Raw genomic sequence first — 19,917 nt, forward strand, 5'->3', positions numbered from 1 at the left:
AGCCAACCAACCACCCTACAGATAAGCTGTGGGACAACCCACCTGCCACCACCTGCTGCTGTAGAACAACTACTAGGTGGAAGGATTATTTAGGAGCCTCTATATGATGCTAGGGAATGGGTTCAAGAGTGGTGGGTCTAAGGTTGAAGGACGGATGGCTAGGGATTTGGGTGGTAGTGGGGGAAAGGACTAATGGATCTTGGCCGAGAATGTGGGACTTGGGTCGTATTTTGCCCATGGACGGTAACACATAGCAGCAGTTGACAGACAGTTTTTGAGGTTGCTCCTTCTTGGAGTTTTGATAGCACATCACTAATCTGGCATCAGAAACATATGAATACTTTATAAATGGTGGCCTAACTATTTACGTGCAGAAATATTCCAGCATTATCTCCTCTCATTGGAAAGCACAAAACAAACTGATTGCCTCAACACTTCAAAATGAGTCAGCCTACTAGACCTCTTCGTTATCAGTTCATCTGAGTAGTGCTCTCCTGCCCACTCCCAGCCAAGAAAGCATGGACACCAAATCTTCACGAAGATCATATATATTAATCATGCTATCCTGGCCACGAGCATTACCAATGGACTCAAGTATACAGAGTTACCACGAAACTGCTGTACAATACTCTCAGACGCTAATAATTACACTTGCTATGCCCTCTCTCTTAAAAAAAAAAAGATGTATTCCCATTCACCAAATATAAAAATACAGCCAACAACAAAAAATAGCTCATGCTTTGAGCTGTATTGAACAGCTAAAAGTTTGCAATGATTTACTTGTCTTCCTTCCATTTTGGAGTTTCTAGAGATGTCAATGTACAATTCTGGGGATGATATAGGTTATATGATTGCAAACTCTTTGACAAGCTATAAAGATACCCAAATGCCCATAAACTATCAGTATATAATCCAACTGGCATATCATTTTAAAACAAAGAAACCAGCGACTAATATATGGCTAATAAGAGTGCAAACAAAAACACCCCTTCATTGTGGTGAGCATATAAATCCACTTCACATCTAATAAAATGATTCCATGTAAATAAACCCCATGAATTACTGCAGCAATTCATATTCATCAGCTTTTAAAAAGCGAAAACACAAGTCACTCACAAAGTTGTTTTTTCACTCCCAATCTTTGTTGCTATAGCCACATCTCAGCTGTCTCGCCATTACCTTCTGGATGCCTTCCACTCAACTTCAACTTTCCTTGGCCAGAATGGAACTTCCCTATCTTTCCTCCAGAGCCCTCTTCTGGGTCACTGTTGACAACAGTGTCATTCTTCCTGTCTCTCAAGACTGCAAGTTTGGAGTCATCTTTGATTCTCTCTCTCTCACCCCATATATCTACAGTTTCCAAATCTTACTGCTGCTTCTTCCACAATATCCTTCCTATCCTCCCTGCCCAGAGATGAAATTTATCTCCTGCTTTGATTACTGTAACCTACTCCTCAACACTCACTTCAGTCTCTGGTCCATATCAAATGGCGCTACTGAAGACAGTCTCTCCAACCACGGCCCTCTTTAAATCCCTCCACTGGCTCTGCTTCTTCCACTATATCAAGTTCAATTTTCTCTGCCGGACCTTCAAGACCCTTCAGACTCTGTCCCTCTGACCTTATCCACTTCTTTTTGTTACTCACAGCCATTCTCTTCAGCCAAAGACACCAACCTTGACCACCCACTTGTCTGCTCATTCCCACAAACATCTTCATCCTTACTTCAACACCACCCGTTATGTGTGGATTGTTCTCCTTGATATGTGATCTGATCGTTCCTCCTTTTAATCCCTTCTCCAGGCCAACTTCGGCAGTGACAACTACAAGAAAGTAGCCAGTGTTAAATGGCAAGACTCAGGGCAGTTGGAAAATACTGCTATTTCTGTAATTAAAAAGAACTAAAAAAAAAAGTTGCAAATATGAATATAGAAATATACCAATATACTGCATATATAAAATGTATATATTTAATTGTCTCCCTCCCTACCCAGTCTTTGTACATTACTTCTGTTGTCACTATGTAAACTCTTTGGGGCAGAGACTTTGTCTTCCTTAACATCTGTACAGCAGAGTGCACAACCTCCGATTCTCATTGTGGTTTCCGGGTGCTGCTGGAATATAAATATTTACTACCAACAGCTCTCTAGTGGCCCAAGTGCTATAACTCAAATATCATGCAAGAGGGCAAACAAAAGCTAGCAAGAAGCAACGATTTCTGCACTTTTGGGAATGGTAGAAGGTGAGAAGAGGAGCACTAATAGTTACCATTCCCTCTACCCCAACCCAGAAATGCCTATTGATACTGAAGTGGCTGTCTCTCTAGTTCTGTTATATAATGCTATTATATAACTTCTTACAGCAATATCCTTTCAGTGAAATCACAACAATCTTCAGTGGCTCATTATAGAGCTATTTGTTACAAATCTGTTACAAAAAGCTGTGCTTTAATCAGGATGCGAGTGTTCTCAACATTGTTATTAGAAGGGCATGTGCGTAGATTACTGCACCATACACTTGCCTTCTGAAAACAGCATATGGGCAGCTATTATTCTTTAACATTTCTTTTATTCCCATCTCAGTAACTAATAGAACTAAATATTTTATTCACATCTCAGTAACTAATAGAACCCACCATAGAGGGTTTTTTTGCCTCTTAATACAAATCGTCATCACAGAGCATGAAAAAACCCTTACAACCCAATCTCTCACAAAAGGTGAAATTGGTTTCTTTGGAAGGGGAATAAATTGATAGTGCATTGTTAATTCCAGACATTTCCCATAAAGCAAGTAAATAATCTATAATGTCAACAGATTGATGAGCCAAATGAAAATACAACCAAAACATCTGAACATTTAAATAGCCAATAGTTAACATCCATGATTTTGCACAATTTACAAAAGATCTAAAAGCCCATTTAGAATCCACAGATATAACAAAGTTGCCTGAAAGAAATAAAAACAAGGAAGAAAAATACAGAACACAACCCAAAACATGGAAACAAAAGCAAGACACACTTACTTCAGATTTGGAGGACATGTTTTCCTCCATGTCAGAATCATTGGGATCCACAATATCATCAAATGGTGGTAAAGAAGCTTTTTTCTTCTCCAGTGTCTCACTTTCCAGTTTGACCTTCCCCATTTTAAGCTGAGATTTATCCCTTATTTGTTTTTTGTCAGCAGAACAAGTAAGTATCAGGGAGGGAGCACTAGAAAAACTTCGAAATAAAGCCTCCGAACTACTTTTTTTCCTTTTTTTGGCAGTAAGTTCCTCAGAATCTGTAGTGGGGGCCCTTTTTGTAGGGGCCTTCTTTTCTTGCTGCTGTCCACCTGTTATAGTAAGGATGCTATTTTCAGATTTTGGCTCCTTGGACATGGGTTTGGGTTCCTTGAAGGCCATTTTAGGAACAATTTTTTCATCTTTCAGTGGTTTGTTTTCTTTGGGTTTCTTAGAAGATTCTTTGGAAGATTTGTTGTGTTCCCTGGAAGGTTCTTTGAAGGCACTTTTATGTTCTTTTGAGTCTTTAGACGGTTTTTCCTTGTGCTCCTTTGTTAATTTATGGGGCTTTGAAAAACTGTTACTACTGCTGCTGCTGTTTGTGTTTATATTCTTATTGGGGTCCTGCAACAAGGATAAGCACAGAGGAGATTTAAAACAAACAAAAACAGCATGAGCACAAGATTTAACCTAAACTGTAGAATTTGTTCACTTTAAGAATACATTCATAGGTTAAAACAATTCTTCTAGGTTCCCCCTTTTAAAAAACTGGCAATCTTTGTCCTTTGAAAAAAAATGATCTTATCTTAAGAAACATATAGCTGATTTATTTTAAAGATGAATACAGTACCTCAGTGGTTATAAAAGGTGGACCTTTTCAATGAGTTGTAGTGCAATAAGAGCATCTAAGACACTGCAGAATGCTCCTCTAAATTGTTTGGCAGGTAGTTAGGACAATTTTAACTTCTGAACAAAGTAGTATAAAGGAGAAGAGCAAAAAAAAAAAGAAAGTTCAGGACTTTTAATAAAAAATGTCAAGTGTGAAAAGCAAAACAGTTATGACAACAAGGCAGGTAAGCAACCTGTACTTTACAGCACAACTACAACCATGTGAGGGTCAGAACGCATGTTGCCCCCACAACATTTCAGGCAAGATCTTATGTCCTCCCCAATTTTTTCCCACAGTTCATTTCTCATACAGAATGATATATTCATGGATACATTCCTAAAACCCATCTGGATACCCAATATTTAAATGAAGTCTTCTTTACTTCAAACTCATGGTGTGGAAAAAAAGCTGTAGAGTAGACTGTGCTAGGGGAGGGAAATCTTTACCTGGTTCCACTTTCTCATTCTGCTGTTTACTTTTTCCTGGGTTTTGTTCATGTTGGATATTTCCTTATGTTTTTAATTCCATCTTTGAAAATGGCATTAGCTTTTGAGCAGTTCTAATGTTTAAGTAGTCCTACCAGACAAGCAAATGGCAGATATGGTTTACAATGTGCCTCTTCGCGCAAATTTGCCATTGTAAAAATCTCAAAAGGCCAAACATATGGTGGAGCCATCATCTTTCAAGTGGTACCAACAGTAAGGGAACCACATTTTGAACCACTAAAAATGCTATTTCTGGGACTTATTACATATGATCTGACCCCATCATTCCTGGCCTGATTTTCAAAAGGTGCTGACCTCACCAGCCGCTCACATAGATAGAGCGTTAAGAACCTCTGAAAAATCAATCATTCATTCCAGAGATGTTAACACCAAATGCTTATGGTAGTTATCCCCAGAAACACATTTATTTTTACTGAACTAGTCATTCTGAAAGAACAAAACCCAATTTCCAACAAGTAACAGATGCTCAAAGTAAGGCTAATTATTTTCCTATAGTTTGATTACATAATAATATCTTAAAGTAAATATATTTTTATTCAAGTGTTCCTAAATGTTAAACACATTTTGATGAAGAAATGCATACAATTCAAGTGACTGCATACAGTTCTCAAACTGCTAGAGAATTTCCTTTCTCCATGGCAAAAATAAAAGTCTAAATAGCACAGAAATTCAAAAGAATTTTAGAACTTCATTGGAACCAAGGGAGGTTTTGGGTGTGCAAACAAACAATAAAATCTACAAAATACTATAATTTGGGGGTTATAAAATTATGATGTAAAATAGTGCATATACAGATATTTGTACACAAATAGGATTCATTTACTCACGACACGAACAATCATTCCAACATACTATAATACTCTTTTCTTCTCCTGCTTAGAAAGCAACAATAGAACCCAGATGACAAGCAGTGAATTAAATCAGTAGGATCATCTAGCTCACGAACAGAAAAATTACTGGAACAGCACAATGACCCAAATATTGTACTTGAGTATACTGTCTCAAGCAGTGATCTCCATCAATTTTTTCAGTAACAGAGGGAAAAAACAGAGCACCTTAGCCACTGTGCAACACAACAGCATGATATGTGTGTGAGTGTGTGTGTAAGGTTTCTCTGTCATCTGTCTCAAGAAGTTTTCACTCTATAGCATGAGAACTGATCATCCTAATTTTTTTTCCCCACACAACTGTAACTGCCAGCACTGTTCTTACTAAGCATCTAATCCTTCTTTCAATCTTCCTAAGCAAGTTACTTCAACAATATCCAGCAACAGTGAATTTCATAAATTAATCTATGGCAAAATTTGTAATATGTGGTTACCTTAGTTGAATTATGCCAAGTAAATTTCTGTGTTTAACCTGTTTAGGGAGCTTGCTCCCAATTTTGATGGTCAGATATTTAAACTTATTGCTATAAAAAATATTTGTAATGCTAATTGTGACGCTGGTAAACCAAGTGACAGCTCTGGCCAAGGCCATAGGCATTAGCTAAAAACTGACAACCTCATAGCTGGAAATGAAACCAGCTCACCTATAGGTTAGTTTTGTTCAAAATAGGTATTAGTCATATAAGAATGTATGTAATGTTAGACTATCAGATGCCTGTAAATTGCTGCATGCATTCATCTAATTTGTAATGTCTATATTCCATGCTATAAAGAAATATGTACATTTTGGTTTATAGCTTTGAAAACGTTTGTTCTGAACTTGTGAACCCAGCCATGGGAATCATTCCCCCTCCCCCACCATCCATCCAGGAGGACTATGAGAAATTAAATGGGAAATTATAAAAGACAAAAGATTTGTTCATTCCATCATCCAACCATAGAGAAGTATGTGCAGAGGGCCTTGTCCCATCGGTTTTAATGCTAAAAGATGGAAATAAAAATAGTTGACATGAAGATTTTTCATCTCTTTTCTGTTTGAACTCTCACAGGGCTAGAAAGCGTCAACTGAAGCAGAGCCTTGAACAGACAGATTATCACAACTTTGTCACCTTTGGGAATCATAGATAACTCACTTGTGTATATCTGCTTGCTTTAATCTGTAAATAAATAATTTTATTTCCCACAGTAAATAAACTCTAATTAGTTCATTATAGAAATGGCAACAGGTGTTCTCTTTGGTGTTTGATCTCAGATACAAATTAATCTGGGCTAAGTGACTGGTCTGTTAGGACTGGAAACAACCTCAGTATTTGTGATTTTGGTCTAAGTGACTATTTATCACTAAGTCCACTTGCTGGGGTGAAAGATAGTGTGGTTTGTAATATTAGCTTGGTTTGACTTAGGAGTGGAGACCAATGTAGCCAGTGATATCTTAGTCAACAAAATATTTAAAAAAAGAGATCCTTAAAATCTTTTTGAATTTTTGGAAGTCAAGGAGAGCTTGTTAAATAAGACCTATGTTTAGAAACTGGTGCATATTTGCCAATTAGAACAGTATAAGTGTTGTAAAGAAAATTTTGTTGCTGAGAATGGGAACTACCTCAAAGTGAAAGGGAGAGCTGAGGCTTTGGCCTTAATTTGATTGAATTAGTGTTCACTCAAGCCCCATTCAAGTTGCCAAGCAGATGACCTACCTGCTGCGGGGAACTGGGAAACATCTGTTTTTTTTTCAAATGAAAGAATGAGACACTCCATTCCTCCCCATCCATAATCACCAGGGTGAAGGAGTTAACGTCGCTCTCTTCTAATGGGAAGAAGCAATAGATCTGAGACCCTAGAAGCATGGAAACTTCAAAAACTATTATATTTGGATACGTCAGATGCTGTGGGGCACATGGAATATTTGAAGACTTTTGTATCGATAAACGCTCTAGATCTTTGTCTTCCTGGCTCTGGGTGGGTTTGGGGAACTGGGAATCCCTTGGGGCTTATTAACGCAAAGTCACTGTGCTGGTTATACAGCTACCCAGCCCTTTGAAGCATTGACTGGTTTTATCTGTTTCAGAAGGACTGGGGAAAAAAGACCCCTCACTGTATGAAGTGTCAGCCTGAACTTTTTCTGTGACCCTCACTTGATCCACAAGCTGACATGAGACTTTAACCAAGAGGACAAAACCCTATAAGAGTTTGAAGGATTTTTGAAACCTATCATGGTCTCCATATGGAAGATGGGCAACGCCTGGTACGTTTAACATGAATATAGATCATTTATTGTTCTATTGTATGTTTTTTCTGTAATGCTTTTGTCCTAAATAAATGAACTGTGCTTCATGAAAGTTGACTGGTCACTGGTAAACACTGTCAAAGCCCTTCGGAGACAGCAGAATAGCAGGCACTAAAGTAAGATCAGACCTGTTGGAATAAACACAACCCTAAAACACTTTTCTGGAGGGAGAGGAACGCAAGTTCCTGCCCCATACAGTACTCTTGAGGGAGCAGAAGTGCAGTTAAACCTGGAACTGATACATCTACAATTCCCTGATCTTTATATCACGTATATAAAAATTATGCACTTAACTATATAACTACCTTGTTTTTCATCAGTTGATGTTCATTCACCATTCTGTGCTGATAAGCATCTGTTTTTTTGGGAGGGGGGTTTCCCGGCGATGGGGGCGGGAACCCTCCTGCCTATTGTAGCTGTGGTTTATTTGGCTGCCTTACACTGCCACATGTTTACAATGAGGAAGAGGGAAACATTTAACTTTTGGGAACTGCTGTTGGAGTAACCACAATTCAGAGTGTGACAGCAGCAGAACATGAGAAATGCAATGAGCAAACTAGGGTCACAGTAACCCACAACCTCTATTGAGGTTGACTAATTTTAAAAATATAGTTTGTAGAACTGCTCTGAAAACAGAGATAGCCTTTCAAATAGAACTTGTGACAGTTAGATGGGATGTTAGAGCAGGGTTCACGTGCTGTGCTGTGAAGCTATACACTTGTTATCTAATTAGCAAGACACTGATAGAAAACTCTTCAGGACTTGTCTAATTTAGATGTTTAGGCTGTGCTCATCAGTGTAGGAGCTGAGACTATGTCTACATTGCCCCATAGTTTGGACTATGGGGTGTGAAGAGAAGTGTGCACCAAAGTGCTGCACTCTAACTCCCCCATGTGGATGCTGCAGATGTGAACTTAGATTCCTAGTTCACATTAATGTAGTCCTGTTTGAAAATGAATACGTTAAAGACAAACTAGATTATCTTTTAATTTGCGCCCGCAACATCCACACAGGGTAGTTACAACATAGCATTTTGGTGTGCACTGCTATTCATTCCCCCGTAGTATGAACCTGGGGCTAGGTAGACAAACTAATGTCTTCCAAATATTAGAACTATGAAATAGCAACCTCTCTCTTCCTCCCCTTCCCTTAAATGTAAGGGGAAGAGGAACAGTTAATTGTTTTGGTTTTAATGTTTGTATTTTTGTTACTTAAAATATTTTTTTTAGTTTTGTGACATTTTTTAAAAAAACCTATCCAGAGCTTTCTTCAAACAATGTGTCAAAAATCCAGTATTAGTACATGCATAAACACAGCAGCCACCATAACACCAGAAAATAAATAAACAAACTCCAAAAGCCTGAGAAGAAACTTGGGGATGGGGAACAATAAAGACTGACCCACAAGACAGACATTTTTCATGGGTATATATTTAAAAACAAAACAAACTGGTATTGCCAGGCCTTCAGAGCCAACAATAAGGAGTCAAAACATTAGAGCAGGTCAAAAATTTTCTGATGGAATATTTTTCCACTGGAAAATGCCAATTCCTCAAAATCTAATCAATTTCCTACAAAATGGAAAATCTGGCCTCTGCCCAGCTCTACCAATCATAAATGAAATGCGGCTGAAATAGGAAATTCAGTAGTCTAGCTGAGAAGACTTGTTCTCTGTGAATGCATTCTCACTGTGGGTCTAAACCACACTATATTTTAAATATATTAGACAGATTTTGAAACTTCCTGATTCATCTATCAAATTAATATGCACTCCACTAATCATAGAACTGGAAAGGACCTCGAGAGATCATCTAGTCCAGTCCCCTGCACTCGTGGCAGGACTAAGTATTATCATTCTAGACCATCCTTGACAGGTGTTTGTCTAACCTGCTCTTAAAAATTTCCAATGATGGAGAGTCCACAACCTCCCTAGGTCATTTATTTCAGTGCTTAACCACCCTGACAGTTAGGATATTTTTCCTAATGTCCAACCTAAACCTCCCTTGCTGCAATTTAAGCCCATTGCTTCTTGTCCTGTCCTCAGAGGTTAAGAACAACAATTTTTCTCCCTCCTCCTTGTCACAACCTTTCATCTATTTGAAAGCATGTACTTGTGGCAGACTAATGAAAGATGAGTGCCTTTAAACACTAAGCAGTAAATAAAATCTATTACTTCCCTTAAATGATGACATTTGAATGTTTGAAGGTAAGGCACTTCCCCACTTCCCATGCCACTAATTAAAACAAACATTAATCATTTCTGATTTTAGTCAAGACCATTTTCCTGGAGTTTTGAAGTGTGTGCACGTGTAAAGTTTAAGTTCTATGTAAAACAAACCCCAAAGGCAAGATCTAGTGCCTAGTGATATTTTTATATTCCATGTGGAAGGCCAAAGTCTGATTCTTAGTTGTGTTCTTTTGTGTCTTGGCCAACCAAGGAACAGGGTGATGTCCTCAGTAGGGGTGTCTGGAAAACAAGAATTCCATTTCATGAAAAAGGTTTCAAAATCTGTCTTTTTTCTGGTCTGAATCAGAGAGAGCAGGGACCTGAATCTGGATCTCCCACATCTCAGGTGACTGCCCTAATAACTGAGCTATAGGGTAATTCCTACATTACAATGTCAGCCCAAGTTTAGTAGAACTCAAGTTACAAGACCCTGTGTTTGTTAACCTAAGGCTTGAGCATCTACACACATTTGTAACTGAAGTTTAGGAATTGCTGAACCCTATGTCCCAACCTGGGTTCCAGCATCTAGGCTGCATTATGTGGGTCTAAAGGCTTGTCTACACTTACCGGGAGATCGACGCATGGTGATCGATGCATCGACAGTTGATTTAGTGGGTCTAGTGAAGACCCGCTAAATCAACTGCAGATCACTCTCCCATCGACTCCCCGGTAAGTGTAGACCAGACTCTCAACCAGAACAAGAAGTGCAAGGGGAGTCAATGGGAGAGCATCTCCTATCGACATAGCATAGTGTGGACTGTGGACCCACAGTAAGTAAACTTAAGTATGTCGACTTCAGCTACATTATTCATGTAGCTGAAGTTGTGTAACTTGGATCGATCTCCCCCCGTAGTGTAGACAAGGCCTGAGTCCAACCAACTATAATTCAGACTTTCTAGCATTCTCTCAGAATGTGGCTGCTCTAGCCCTTTGTTGGTGGTGCAGTATGGGAAAACTTGCCTGTCCACCAAACTTGACTACCCAGAGGATGAAGAAAGTCAGCCTGTGGGATTGTGGATTACTTTTGGCAGACTGCCAGAGCACGAGTCCTGCAAGTTGGCATCTACACTGCAAAGCAACAGGGCTTGACCCTGAATCTTTGCTTGACAGCTGTGAAATAGGTCTTGGAGAGTTGAGGGATTAAGTAGTATGGAAACCCAGCCCAGCAGCCCTCCTTAGGTTTTTAAAAGAAACAAGTCCCCAATTTAAAATTATCTTCTTAAACCAGGAAGTTGACATGCTTATTGAAACCATGGTATCAACATTATGCTCGCCATGGATGAATTTGTCTCCACATTCATGCATGTAAAGAATTACTTCATCAACCACTAGGACAGCCCCTCACTATAACTCAGAGATTCACTCTCACCTAAGTGAATACATTCTTATCAACCTCCACCCCTTGTGCAATCACTCTACATGACTCAACAACAGCTGGAAGAAAACAGCATGGGACGCACGAAATGTCATGCAAAACAAAAGTATTTTCATTCATCACATTCAATGAATGTATGAGAATTAATTAAATAACTGGCCATACTGACAGAGATACATGAAAGTTCACCTATACTCTCTTCTGTATAGATCTTAGTGCAAACAAGAATATATTTTTTAATTTATTTCCTTGTTTTTTTTAAACTAAGTGCTCTGAAGCATTTGATTTTCTCTCCACCCTAAGAAACACTGCAAACAATAAAAGTGAGTGACAGATTCTGTTGCTGAAAGTGACATCAACTAAACCTTTCTTTCAGGTGATGATTGTAACATTTAGATTGTGGATTATTGGCTGATAATGTATTTACATACCACAGTTTACCTTTGCCTTCTGTCAAATATCTCGTTGAAACAACCCAAGTGAATCATTCTATACTTTCTTTGGTATCTTGTATGACAAACATCAAAAGGATAATTAATATAGAGAGATTACATGCTTGTTAAAATACCCAAATAAATTAAAGTACACAAAGTTCTGCAAGAAACATAATCCCCTTGATATAGCAGGAGTAAGAGACCTGTAAAAGAAACATTTGGGAGAGCATGATACAGTCAGGAAGTACTTTTCATAACGTACAGACTATGGCAGCCAATAAAAGAGAAAGTGCCTAGAGACTTAATCACCACTGGGATTATAAAGCAAAGAGATGGGGAAAATGGAGGATCTAAAACAACTGTTGGTTCCCATGCAAAGGCACATCATGACTTCATGTTGCAAAACATAATCTCCCAGTTTGGTTAAATAGATGCCAGAAGGCAAGTGCCTTCCTATGAAAATGGTTTCAAAGAACTCAAGTAGCAGATAGACATGATAAAGATAGTTAGCAACTGTAGCAATTTTGGTTCATTACGTTTAATTTAGTCATTAAACTGGCTATATTGGCACTACCAACCTAAACTAGTGCATTCTATGTTTTGTCCAGAAATTTAAAACAAGTGGTCATAATACACACATTTTATTTCTAGGTGTAATAAAGTCATTACTTCATATTTCATAGCTGTCTCCAAATAATCTGGAAACATTAAGGTAAGAACAGGGAGTTAGCCTCACAAATTTGCCTCCTGAATTTAGGGTCATGGGGGGCAAATGGATGTCAGATGGAGTAGTTGCTTAGTTTCAGAAATTCAGGTTAAAAATGACTTCTGACATTTTGTAATACTGAGCTTTTAATGTAAATATTCCATTTTTGAATCTTGCTTCACAGTATCAATCAATTTGGAAAGGTTTTGGTGTACAGCAGAGAGAATGCACTAACAAATCATACAGCAGAAGAAGATAAGAGGGGAGACAATTCCTTCTTAGGAGGGAAACTTAATATTTTAGTGTCCCCTGCTCTGTTTTATTCACTACTGTTTGTAGTTTTTTCCCTAAAAAGTGTTTTCCCCTACTGATTGTTCATTTCACAGACATTATTACCCTCTTTCTCCTAAAGTTTTCAGTGAGGTCTGATCCATCTGGCAGATTGTATTGTAACCAGCAATGGTAGAAAAACATTTTGGAGTGGTGTTAGCTCACTGTAGCCAAAGAGCCAGCAGGGGGAGCACAAGACACTGTTTTTCTGTAGGCAAGGAATTTAATGGCTACTGCTCTTAGAAAGTAAATGGCATTACTTGGTGACTGACAGACTGATTCCAAAGGACTCTCCACATCAGATAATTATAAAATAGATTAAAATGTGGTTGTATAGTACTAGACACTGTCCCTGTATATTTTGCATATTTAAAAAAAATTAAATGAAAAAATTAATAGAACACACTGAAGTAATATAATTATTACTAGTCCTGATTTAACATGTCACTTGTGATATTTATATATTCCCAAAGCATTCAGAGTCCTTGAAAACAAACACATTAAAGAATGTTTAAGACAAGAAACTTATTTCTTCACCAAAACCCCTTGGCTATATCATGTTTATCACATTAAATTATGTAAGGTAGGAGATACAGACACCCATGTTTTTGAATCCATATTTCAGAAGATTATGTTAGAGTAAGCCAAGTGTGATGGTTCTGTATTACCAATTAGTCCCTTCTGATTTTGGACAAGTGAACATTTAGCCAACAATATCCATTTTTCTTCTTTTCTTTGCACTCACAGGGTACTGCCTGTGAGCTGTGCAATTCTTCCTTGAATAAACCTAACTAGGAATACTAGGTATAACAGTCTGAAGTCGGTGAGTGGGAAGCTAACATTCTTGGACTTCTTGGTTTAAATATTTACAGTTAAGACCCATTGTCAATTTCAATAGTACCCTACATCTGTAAATCTAAACTGAAACCTGAAATATACCCATGAAATATAGACTAAAAGAGCCATTCAATAATCTTTAACTGCAACTTTAGAGAGTGCTGTAAAAAGTTACATTTGCTCACTTGTACACTCTGTTCAGACCAATAAGAAAGATACACTAAAGTTGATGAAGTAACTCTAATTTATACCAGTTGCGGGTCTTGCCCTAAGTAACTACTGCTCCTCAACAAGTTGGGGCTTAAAAATTTCCCAAAAGAAGTGGATTTCAATTTACAGCATGTTACCATAGAAGAATACACAACATTTTAAATAGTAACCAGGCTACGATTACATTACATGTCCATTCCTCCAAACACAAGCGATAAGCCTAAATAAGGCAACGCCTTGGAGCATATTTTTTCTGATATTTGTACCTGTTGCCATGAACACAGAGTAATACTGCTGTCTATGTTGTATGTGAGGCTGGGAGAAGACAAGGCTGTTTCTGAGGGGAGATGCCTGAATAAGTCTTTCCACTGGCAAGTAATGCAATCTACTGATACAATGACTCTTTCCACCATTAAATATTGCAACGAACATCAGTTAAAACTGAGCAAAGAAAAAAGTGATTAATTAGAGGACTATCCCCATGGTTCCGGCCTGCCACACTCCTTAGTGAAGGTTTAAAGTGATAATTTTTTGATATTTTCATCTCTCTGGATCTCTGACAAAGGAGAAAAGGAATAGCTAGGTACTTATGGCTAAAATTAAAACAATGGTTTAAATCAGACACTATTACTGTTATATGCCCTAATTAAATAATCAGATAACTCATAGTCATTCCTTTACAACAGTTTCACAGATATGGAATGCAAACCTCCATTGCTGTATGACTCTATATCTGATCTTGTATCGTCTATTGTATCTAACCGTTCCACTGCCATGTGGTTAGAAACTCCCTGCTGCTAACTGTATCAGCAGGGGCAATAAGTAAGGTAGAGCTCCTGAAGCAACAACTCAGTAAACATGGGCCTTTTCTATTGCAAAGACCCAATTCCCTGCTCCATATCTACCAAAATGGCTAGATACATTTATAGCCGGATAGCAAAGATCAATACAATATATCATACAAGGCAGCATATATGAAGAGACAATTGTGCAGATGCACCTTCACATGCCAATGCACTTTTGAACAATCACCATATGTAAAGTTGTTTTAAAAGGCAAAGCATCAATATTTGTGTACTGTGGACTGAAGCTTGTATAAGAAATTGTAGAGGTTCAAAATTAGAAAGGGCCTGTTCGTAGTATGGTCATAGTGGATTGGAAGATACCTTAAAAAATATTGACTTAACATCTTTGGGAGGAATCAAATACCTGAATATATTTGCCAGTCAAATCAATTATTTTCTGTAGTAAGACATTGGGCTTTCTTTAATTCCATAACTTACTTTTAGAACAACCTCTCAATTACCATTTGTCAAGTGCCTTCCTACCCTTCCTTTTAAGAAATTATTGAAAAGCAACCTGTACAGTGAAGCACTCAAGCTGCAGATGTAACGGTGACAGTCGTTGGCAGGCGGGATCAAACCACGGGCCGCTAGAGCTTAGTGCATGAGCCTCTACTGCATGAACTAAAAGACTGTTAGCTAAGGCTGTAGAGCAGACTCATTTTCTCTCTCTCTTTTTAAGTGGTCTCGGTGCCATTAGATGGGACAGAACACCACACCCAAGGAGGTGTGTGCGTTACACAGATACAGAAAAGAGAGGAAGGACAGCCCAGTAGTTAGGACTCTAACCTAGCATTTGGGAAGACTGGATTCAATTCTCTACTTCGGCACTGACTCCCTGTATGACTGGAGCAAGTTAAATCTCTGAGCCACAGTTCCCATTCTGTAAAATGGAGATAATAGCACTTCCCTACCTTAGAGGGGTGTTGTAGGGTAGTTACACTGAAGATAGTGAGGTGCTCAAATACTATGGTAATGGGGGCCATATAAACACAATAGATAGACCACTTGCTTCTGTGTTTCCTTTTTAATTATGATCTATTTTGTATGTTACCAACATGTGCATTTAGCAATGTCATTTCCATGTCAGGGACTCATTGGTTCAGTGCCTATTGATACACAGGTATTGGTGCTGGCATTTTACCTAGGGAACAGTGCTGTGCACATTTTCATTGTATGAAAGTGATAAGCAATAATAGTATTGTCATGGCATACAAAATCAGGTGCCAATAAGGTCAAAGAGCGTGCTTTAAAACGGCATCAAGTAACAAAGGAAACCCAAACCCAAACAATAAAATACTGAACAAAGAAAAGCAATCAGGACAGAGAGGATACCTAAACATTGATTGCGTCATGAAACCGATGGATGTTTTTTGTTTGTTTGAAAAAAATTCTAAAATGCAGTTTATTCCCAATTTACTTAAGTGATCTGAAGAAATTCTCTGCTACTTTGAACATGATAATCTACATTTTTCAGATGGCTCATTGAAATAATCATGTTTCTAGTACAGGAGGAAAAGTATTACTTTTACTGTTTATTAGCTTCACTTATTCACATTGATGACCTGGAGACAGATGACAGATCTCCGATTGTGAAACAGCAAGTAAAAGAATAAATATAATCCAAAAATCCCAAGGTCATCACATCAAAAGATGCACTTTGCCCATTTATTTTGATTCATGTAAATTTGTTTTAATTATTTAAATTGTTACACTTAATAATTTGTTTCAGTACTTGAAAGTATGCTAGTAAATGTTCTGTGGTATATTTTGCAAGAGTGATGAGATAGAGTTCTTTCAAATATTGGGAAGAGAAAAAAGCAATACTGTTATCTTTTATGTGAAATATACAATGTAAAAATACCTTAACCATTGGTTGTTCTCACAACCATTTGAGTTCTGCACTACTTTTAAAGTAGCAAGTCAGTAGAATCACTTCAGTGAAGTGCCTGTAACATTGCATCTGCTAGATTATTGTGAAACATCAAGGAAAAAAATTTCCAGATTTGCATCACCACCTCAATTTCTCACATCAAAACAGGTCTCACCTTTGTCCCATGAGATGATTTCTTCTTCACTTCAGAAGAAGACAGGGAGTAGTTACTGAGAAGGTTGGGGAGATGAAGGCTCTGTCCCGAAGGGACTGATGTGCCATCTGACATTACCATGATCTGTTATGAGAGAGGGAAATTAATGTACTGGTCAAATATAAAATACTATATAAGGAATTAGCAATCATTTTGGGAGTGGAGATACTGCAAAATCTCCAATATAAAATGCAATCTTGTTTTCCTCTATAGGTGTTGGATTATTTTAAAAAATTCCCATCCTTCAGGCCAATATGCAAAAATCTGCATACACACAAAAAACCCTTTAAAAACCTGCAGTTTATTCTGTTAGAGTGAGTATTTTTTTACACGTAAACCTGAGGAAAAAAATTTGATGTCTCTTTTGGATTAAAACCCAATTTGTACCCCCAATTCCATGTCCTCTATAACATTCAACACTTTTGAAAGAAATCAGTTTACTCTACTTGAGGCAGAAAGGTCTGCACTTATTGTCATCCCAGTAAGCAATAGAAATGTCAATCAGGCTTTCAGGAGTCTTAACTATTGAATAAAGCACTATGATGGAAAATATATTGATGATGAAACTGATGCTGGTTAAATTTAGTACCTGAAAGAGTTAAGTGGCTTGGCTCTAAAATCCTTTAAGGGAAAGAATCCATCTTCCTAGTCACTCAGGAAAGATGCATCCATGCTGACTATTGACATCTGGCCTGATCTTGGAGGGTATATATTATTGAGTAACATGTAATCTATTTGCTAAGCATCGTATGATAAATAGGTAAACCAACCAACCAACCAAACATATGGTAGCATCTTAAGGTACTTTTGCAATGAAGCAACTATGGAGCTAATTGCATTGATGCATAAAAACTATTGGGACATTAATTGACGCAAATGAGGTGTTAAGGGTCAGAACTTTAACTACGGCTAGTTGGAATACCACACCCAGGCTGGGGCTGAAACCTTACAAATATAGTACTGAACATTGATGGGTGGAATGGGAAAAAAAAGTGTAGAAAAGATGTGGTTATCCATCCTGTCACTGGGACATGGAGGGGACTACATGGGACAACTGGGTGGAAAGCCCTCCTCTTGGGGTGATCTCCACTTACTTTTTCTTCCAGCTTTGCTTCTAAAGGTATCCACAAGATTATAAGTATGCACAAGGTAAGATTGTAAGTATTAATCCTGCAGGAAACCCCTTTACTTACCTTATTATTTTTATACTTATGTATATTGATTTTTTCTATAATTTCAATTACATTTGTCTGTATTAACTAAAGATCAAAGTTTGTGTGCTTCACCAATTTCATCTTAATTAACTCTAAATAGCCACCTGAAAAGTGCCTGTTTTTTGTGACAAGTGCATGTTGCACCCCAATAAATAATTTCTTAATTGTAGTAACTTATCAGGCTACAAGCTCAAGAATGCCAGAATAACAAAAAATTGTAAGGGCGTTTCAGTTTCTTTGGAAGCAAAGCCCTAATCAGTCCTTTGTGGACGGTCTTTTGTTTTCTGTGGTAAACTATCCCATGTAGGTACACCTGGGATACATCTTTGAGCCCTGAGAGTGCCCTTCTGCATTGCTGTTAGAATCCCCCAAATAGGGTGGCATGGAGGAACTGAGTATGATGCAGGATCTCAAAGCCACGCAGATAATTCCTCATGTTTGATAGGTTTTTTAAATTCTATCCAGATATCCTGATAGCCAATTACTTTATCCAGCTGACTACAAAGAAAGCACAAGTTGCTTATAGTTAATTTTGTCTTCTACCTGAATTTGTATCACACTCCCCACAGTGCTATAATCAGACGACCACCTGGCAAAACAGGAACTCAGGTTTAGCCAGAGGACATCTAACAAAGTAACTCCCTGATACACTGGTTCAACATCCCAGGCTCCTAAACTAGGGCAATGCCAGAAGATGGTGCTCTTACAAAGCAACCACTCTCTTGAAGGTATATTCTGGATGGTCAGGTGGGATCAATTAATAATTGGTTCAACTTAAGTAGCTGACTTTTACGCTCTTCTGACAGACATTATTTAACCAGAGCTCACCAAAGTTTACAGCTGAACTCAGCTAGACAAAAATTCAAGGAAGGAGGTTGGAGGTGCCATAAAAGGTGACTGGATGCAAGAATGAGAAATCTCCATTAAATCTGTGTGCACGTATATCAGAGCTGTAGTACAGGCACAGAAAACACACTTTGCCTCTACTGTACACCACCCAGCGGAGCTGGTCAGGTTTGCAAAGAGCATGGTTAATTCAAGTTCTCTCTTTTGAATCTGAGTCCACATTACAACATTATAAGCAAATATCCTTCTTTCTGGGGAATTTCATTTGTGCTAGCATCAGTTCATCTTCATGAGAGGACGTAGGCATGAGCTCACTCACTATTACTGAGTTTGACTGTGTTAGTCTCCTTGACACAAAGCAGGCCATTAGGGAATGACAGTATTGGGCACTAAGAACTGAAAGTGTACCCATCAGAGCTTGAAAATAAAAATATATATAAAAACAAAAACAAAAGAACCCACACAGTGCCAAGGAACTCTATCATTGGAATGGAAGCCATCAGTTCTTCCCAAAAGGATAACAATTCTACTCAACCAAAATATAATGTACTGTGGTTTAGCCACTGCTCAAGCCACCATCTCTTGACATTGATGTTTTATCCACTTATCTCCATTCTGAAAACAATTTAAAGGAAGTCAATGCAGAAGGCGATGCCCAGCATCTCCAGGGGCATTGGAACAGAGTAGAGGTTTAGACAGAATGAGGAAATATCAACAGGAGACAAGTTAGAAGTCAGTTGAGAATTGTTACGTGCAATGACTGCTTGCTTGAGGCTCAGCTTGATGCGAAACATTTTTTTTTAAAGTTCACAATCAGTCACAGAAAAGCTAAAAAGCAAAAGAACAAGAATTAGGAATAGAATGCCACGTCTTACTCTGTGACCCCATGAGATGCTTTTCATGCACTTTTTCTTAATACAATTAGTACTTTTGAAAATCCTATCCTGGCAGCTGGCCTAGCTCTGCTCCCATTGAAGTTAATGATAAGACTCCATTACCCTTAGCGGGAGCAGAAATAGCCAATGCTGAGCATTTCTGAAAATGCCATGCTTAATGTTTGATTTGTTTATGTTCAGAAAGGTAACTTGAAACATTCTATGTGGAATACTAGAAACTAAGCAAATCCAATATTGATTTTGAAAGTAAAATGTAGATTTTCCTAAATGTGAGCACCGTAAAGTCAATTTAATACCTATAAAGCATGTTATTTCATTATAAACCACCATGAACAATGGCAGAATTCT

General features: G+C 38.0%; 1 protein-coding gene across 6 annotated transcripts in view; it reads right to left on the minus strand.

Annotated features, from left to right (window-relative positions):
- The window catches only part of MLLT3 (MLLT3 super elongation complex subunit), a 235,518-nt gene that overhangs the window by 55,863 nt on the left and 159,738 nt on the right, over positions 1 to 19,917 (minus strand). For all 6 annotated transcript variants that reach the window (XM_038403553.2, XM_038403556.2, XM_038403551.2 and 3 more), the window contains 2 exons: positions 16,575 to 16,697; positions 3,022 to 3,624 (listed from right to left, as the gene is read on the minus strand). In XM_038403553.2, the coding sequence (XP_038259481.1) occupies positions 3,022 to 3,624; positions 16,575 to 16,697 (726 nt within the window). The remainder of the gene's footprint in view (positions 1 to 3,021; positions 3,625 to 16,574; positions 16,698 to 19,917) is intronic.

The sequence above is a fragment of the Dermochelys coriacea genome, chromosome 5 (assembly GCF_009764565.3).
Source record: "Dermochelys coriacea isolate rDerCor1 chromosome 5, rDerCor1.pri.v4, whole genome shotgun sequence".
NCBI classification, from domain to species: Eukaryota; Metazoa; Chordata; order Testudines; family Dermochelyidae; genus Dermochelys; species Dermochelys coriacea.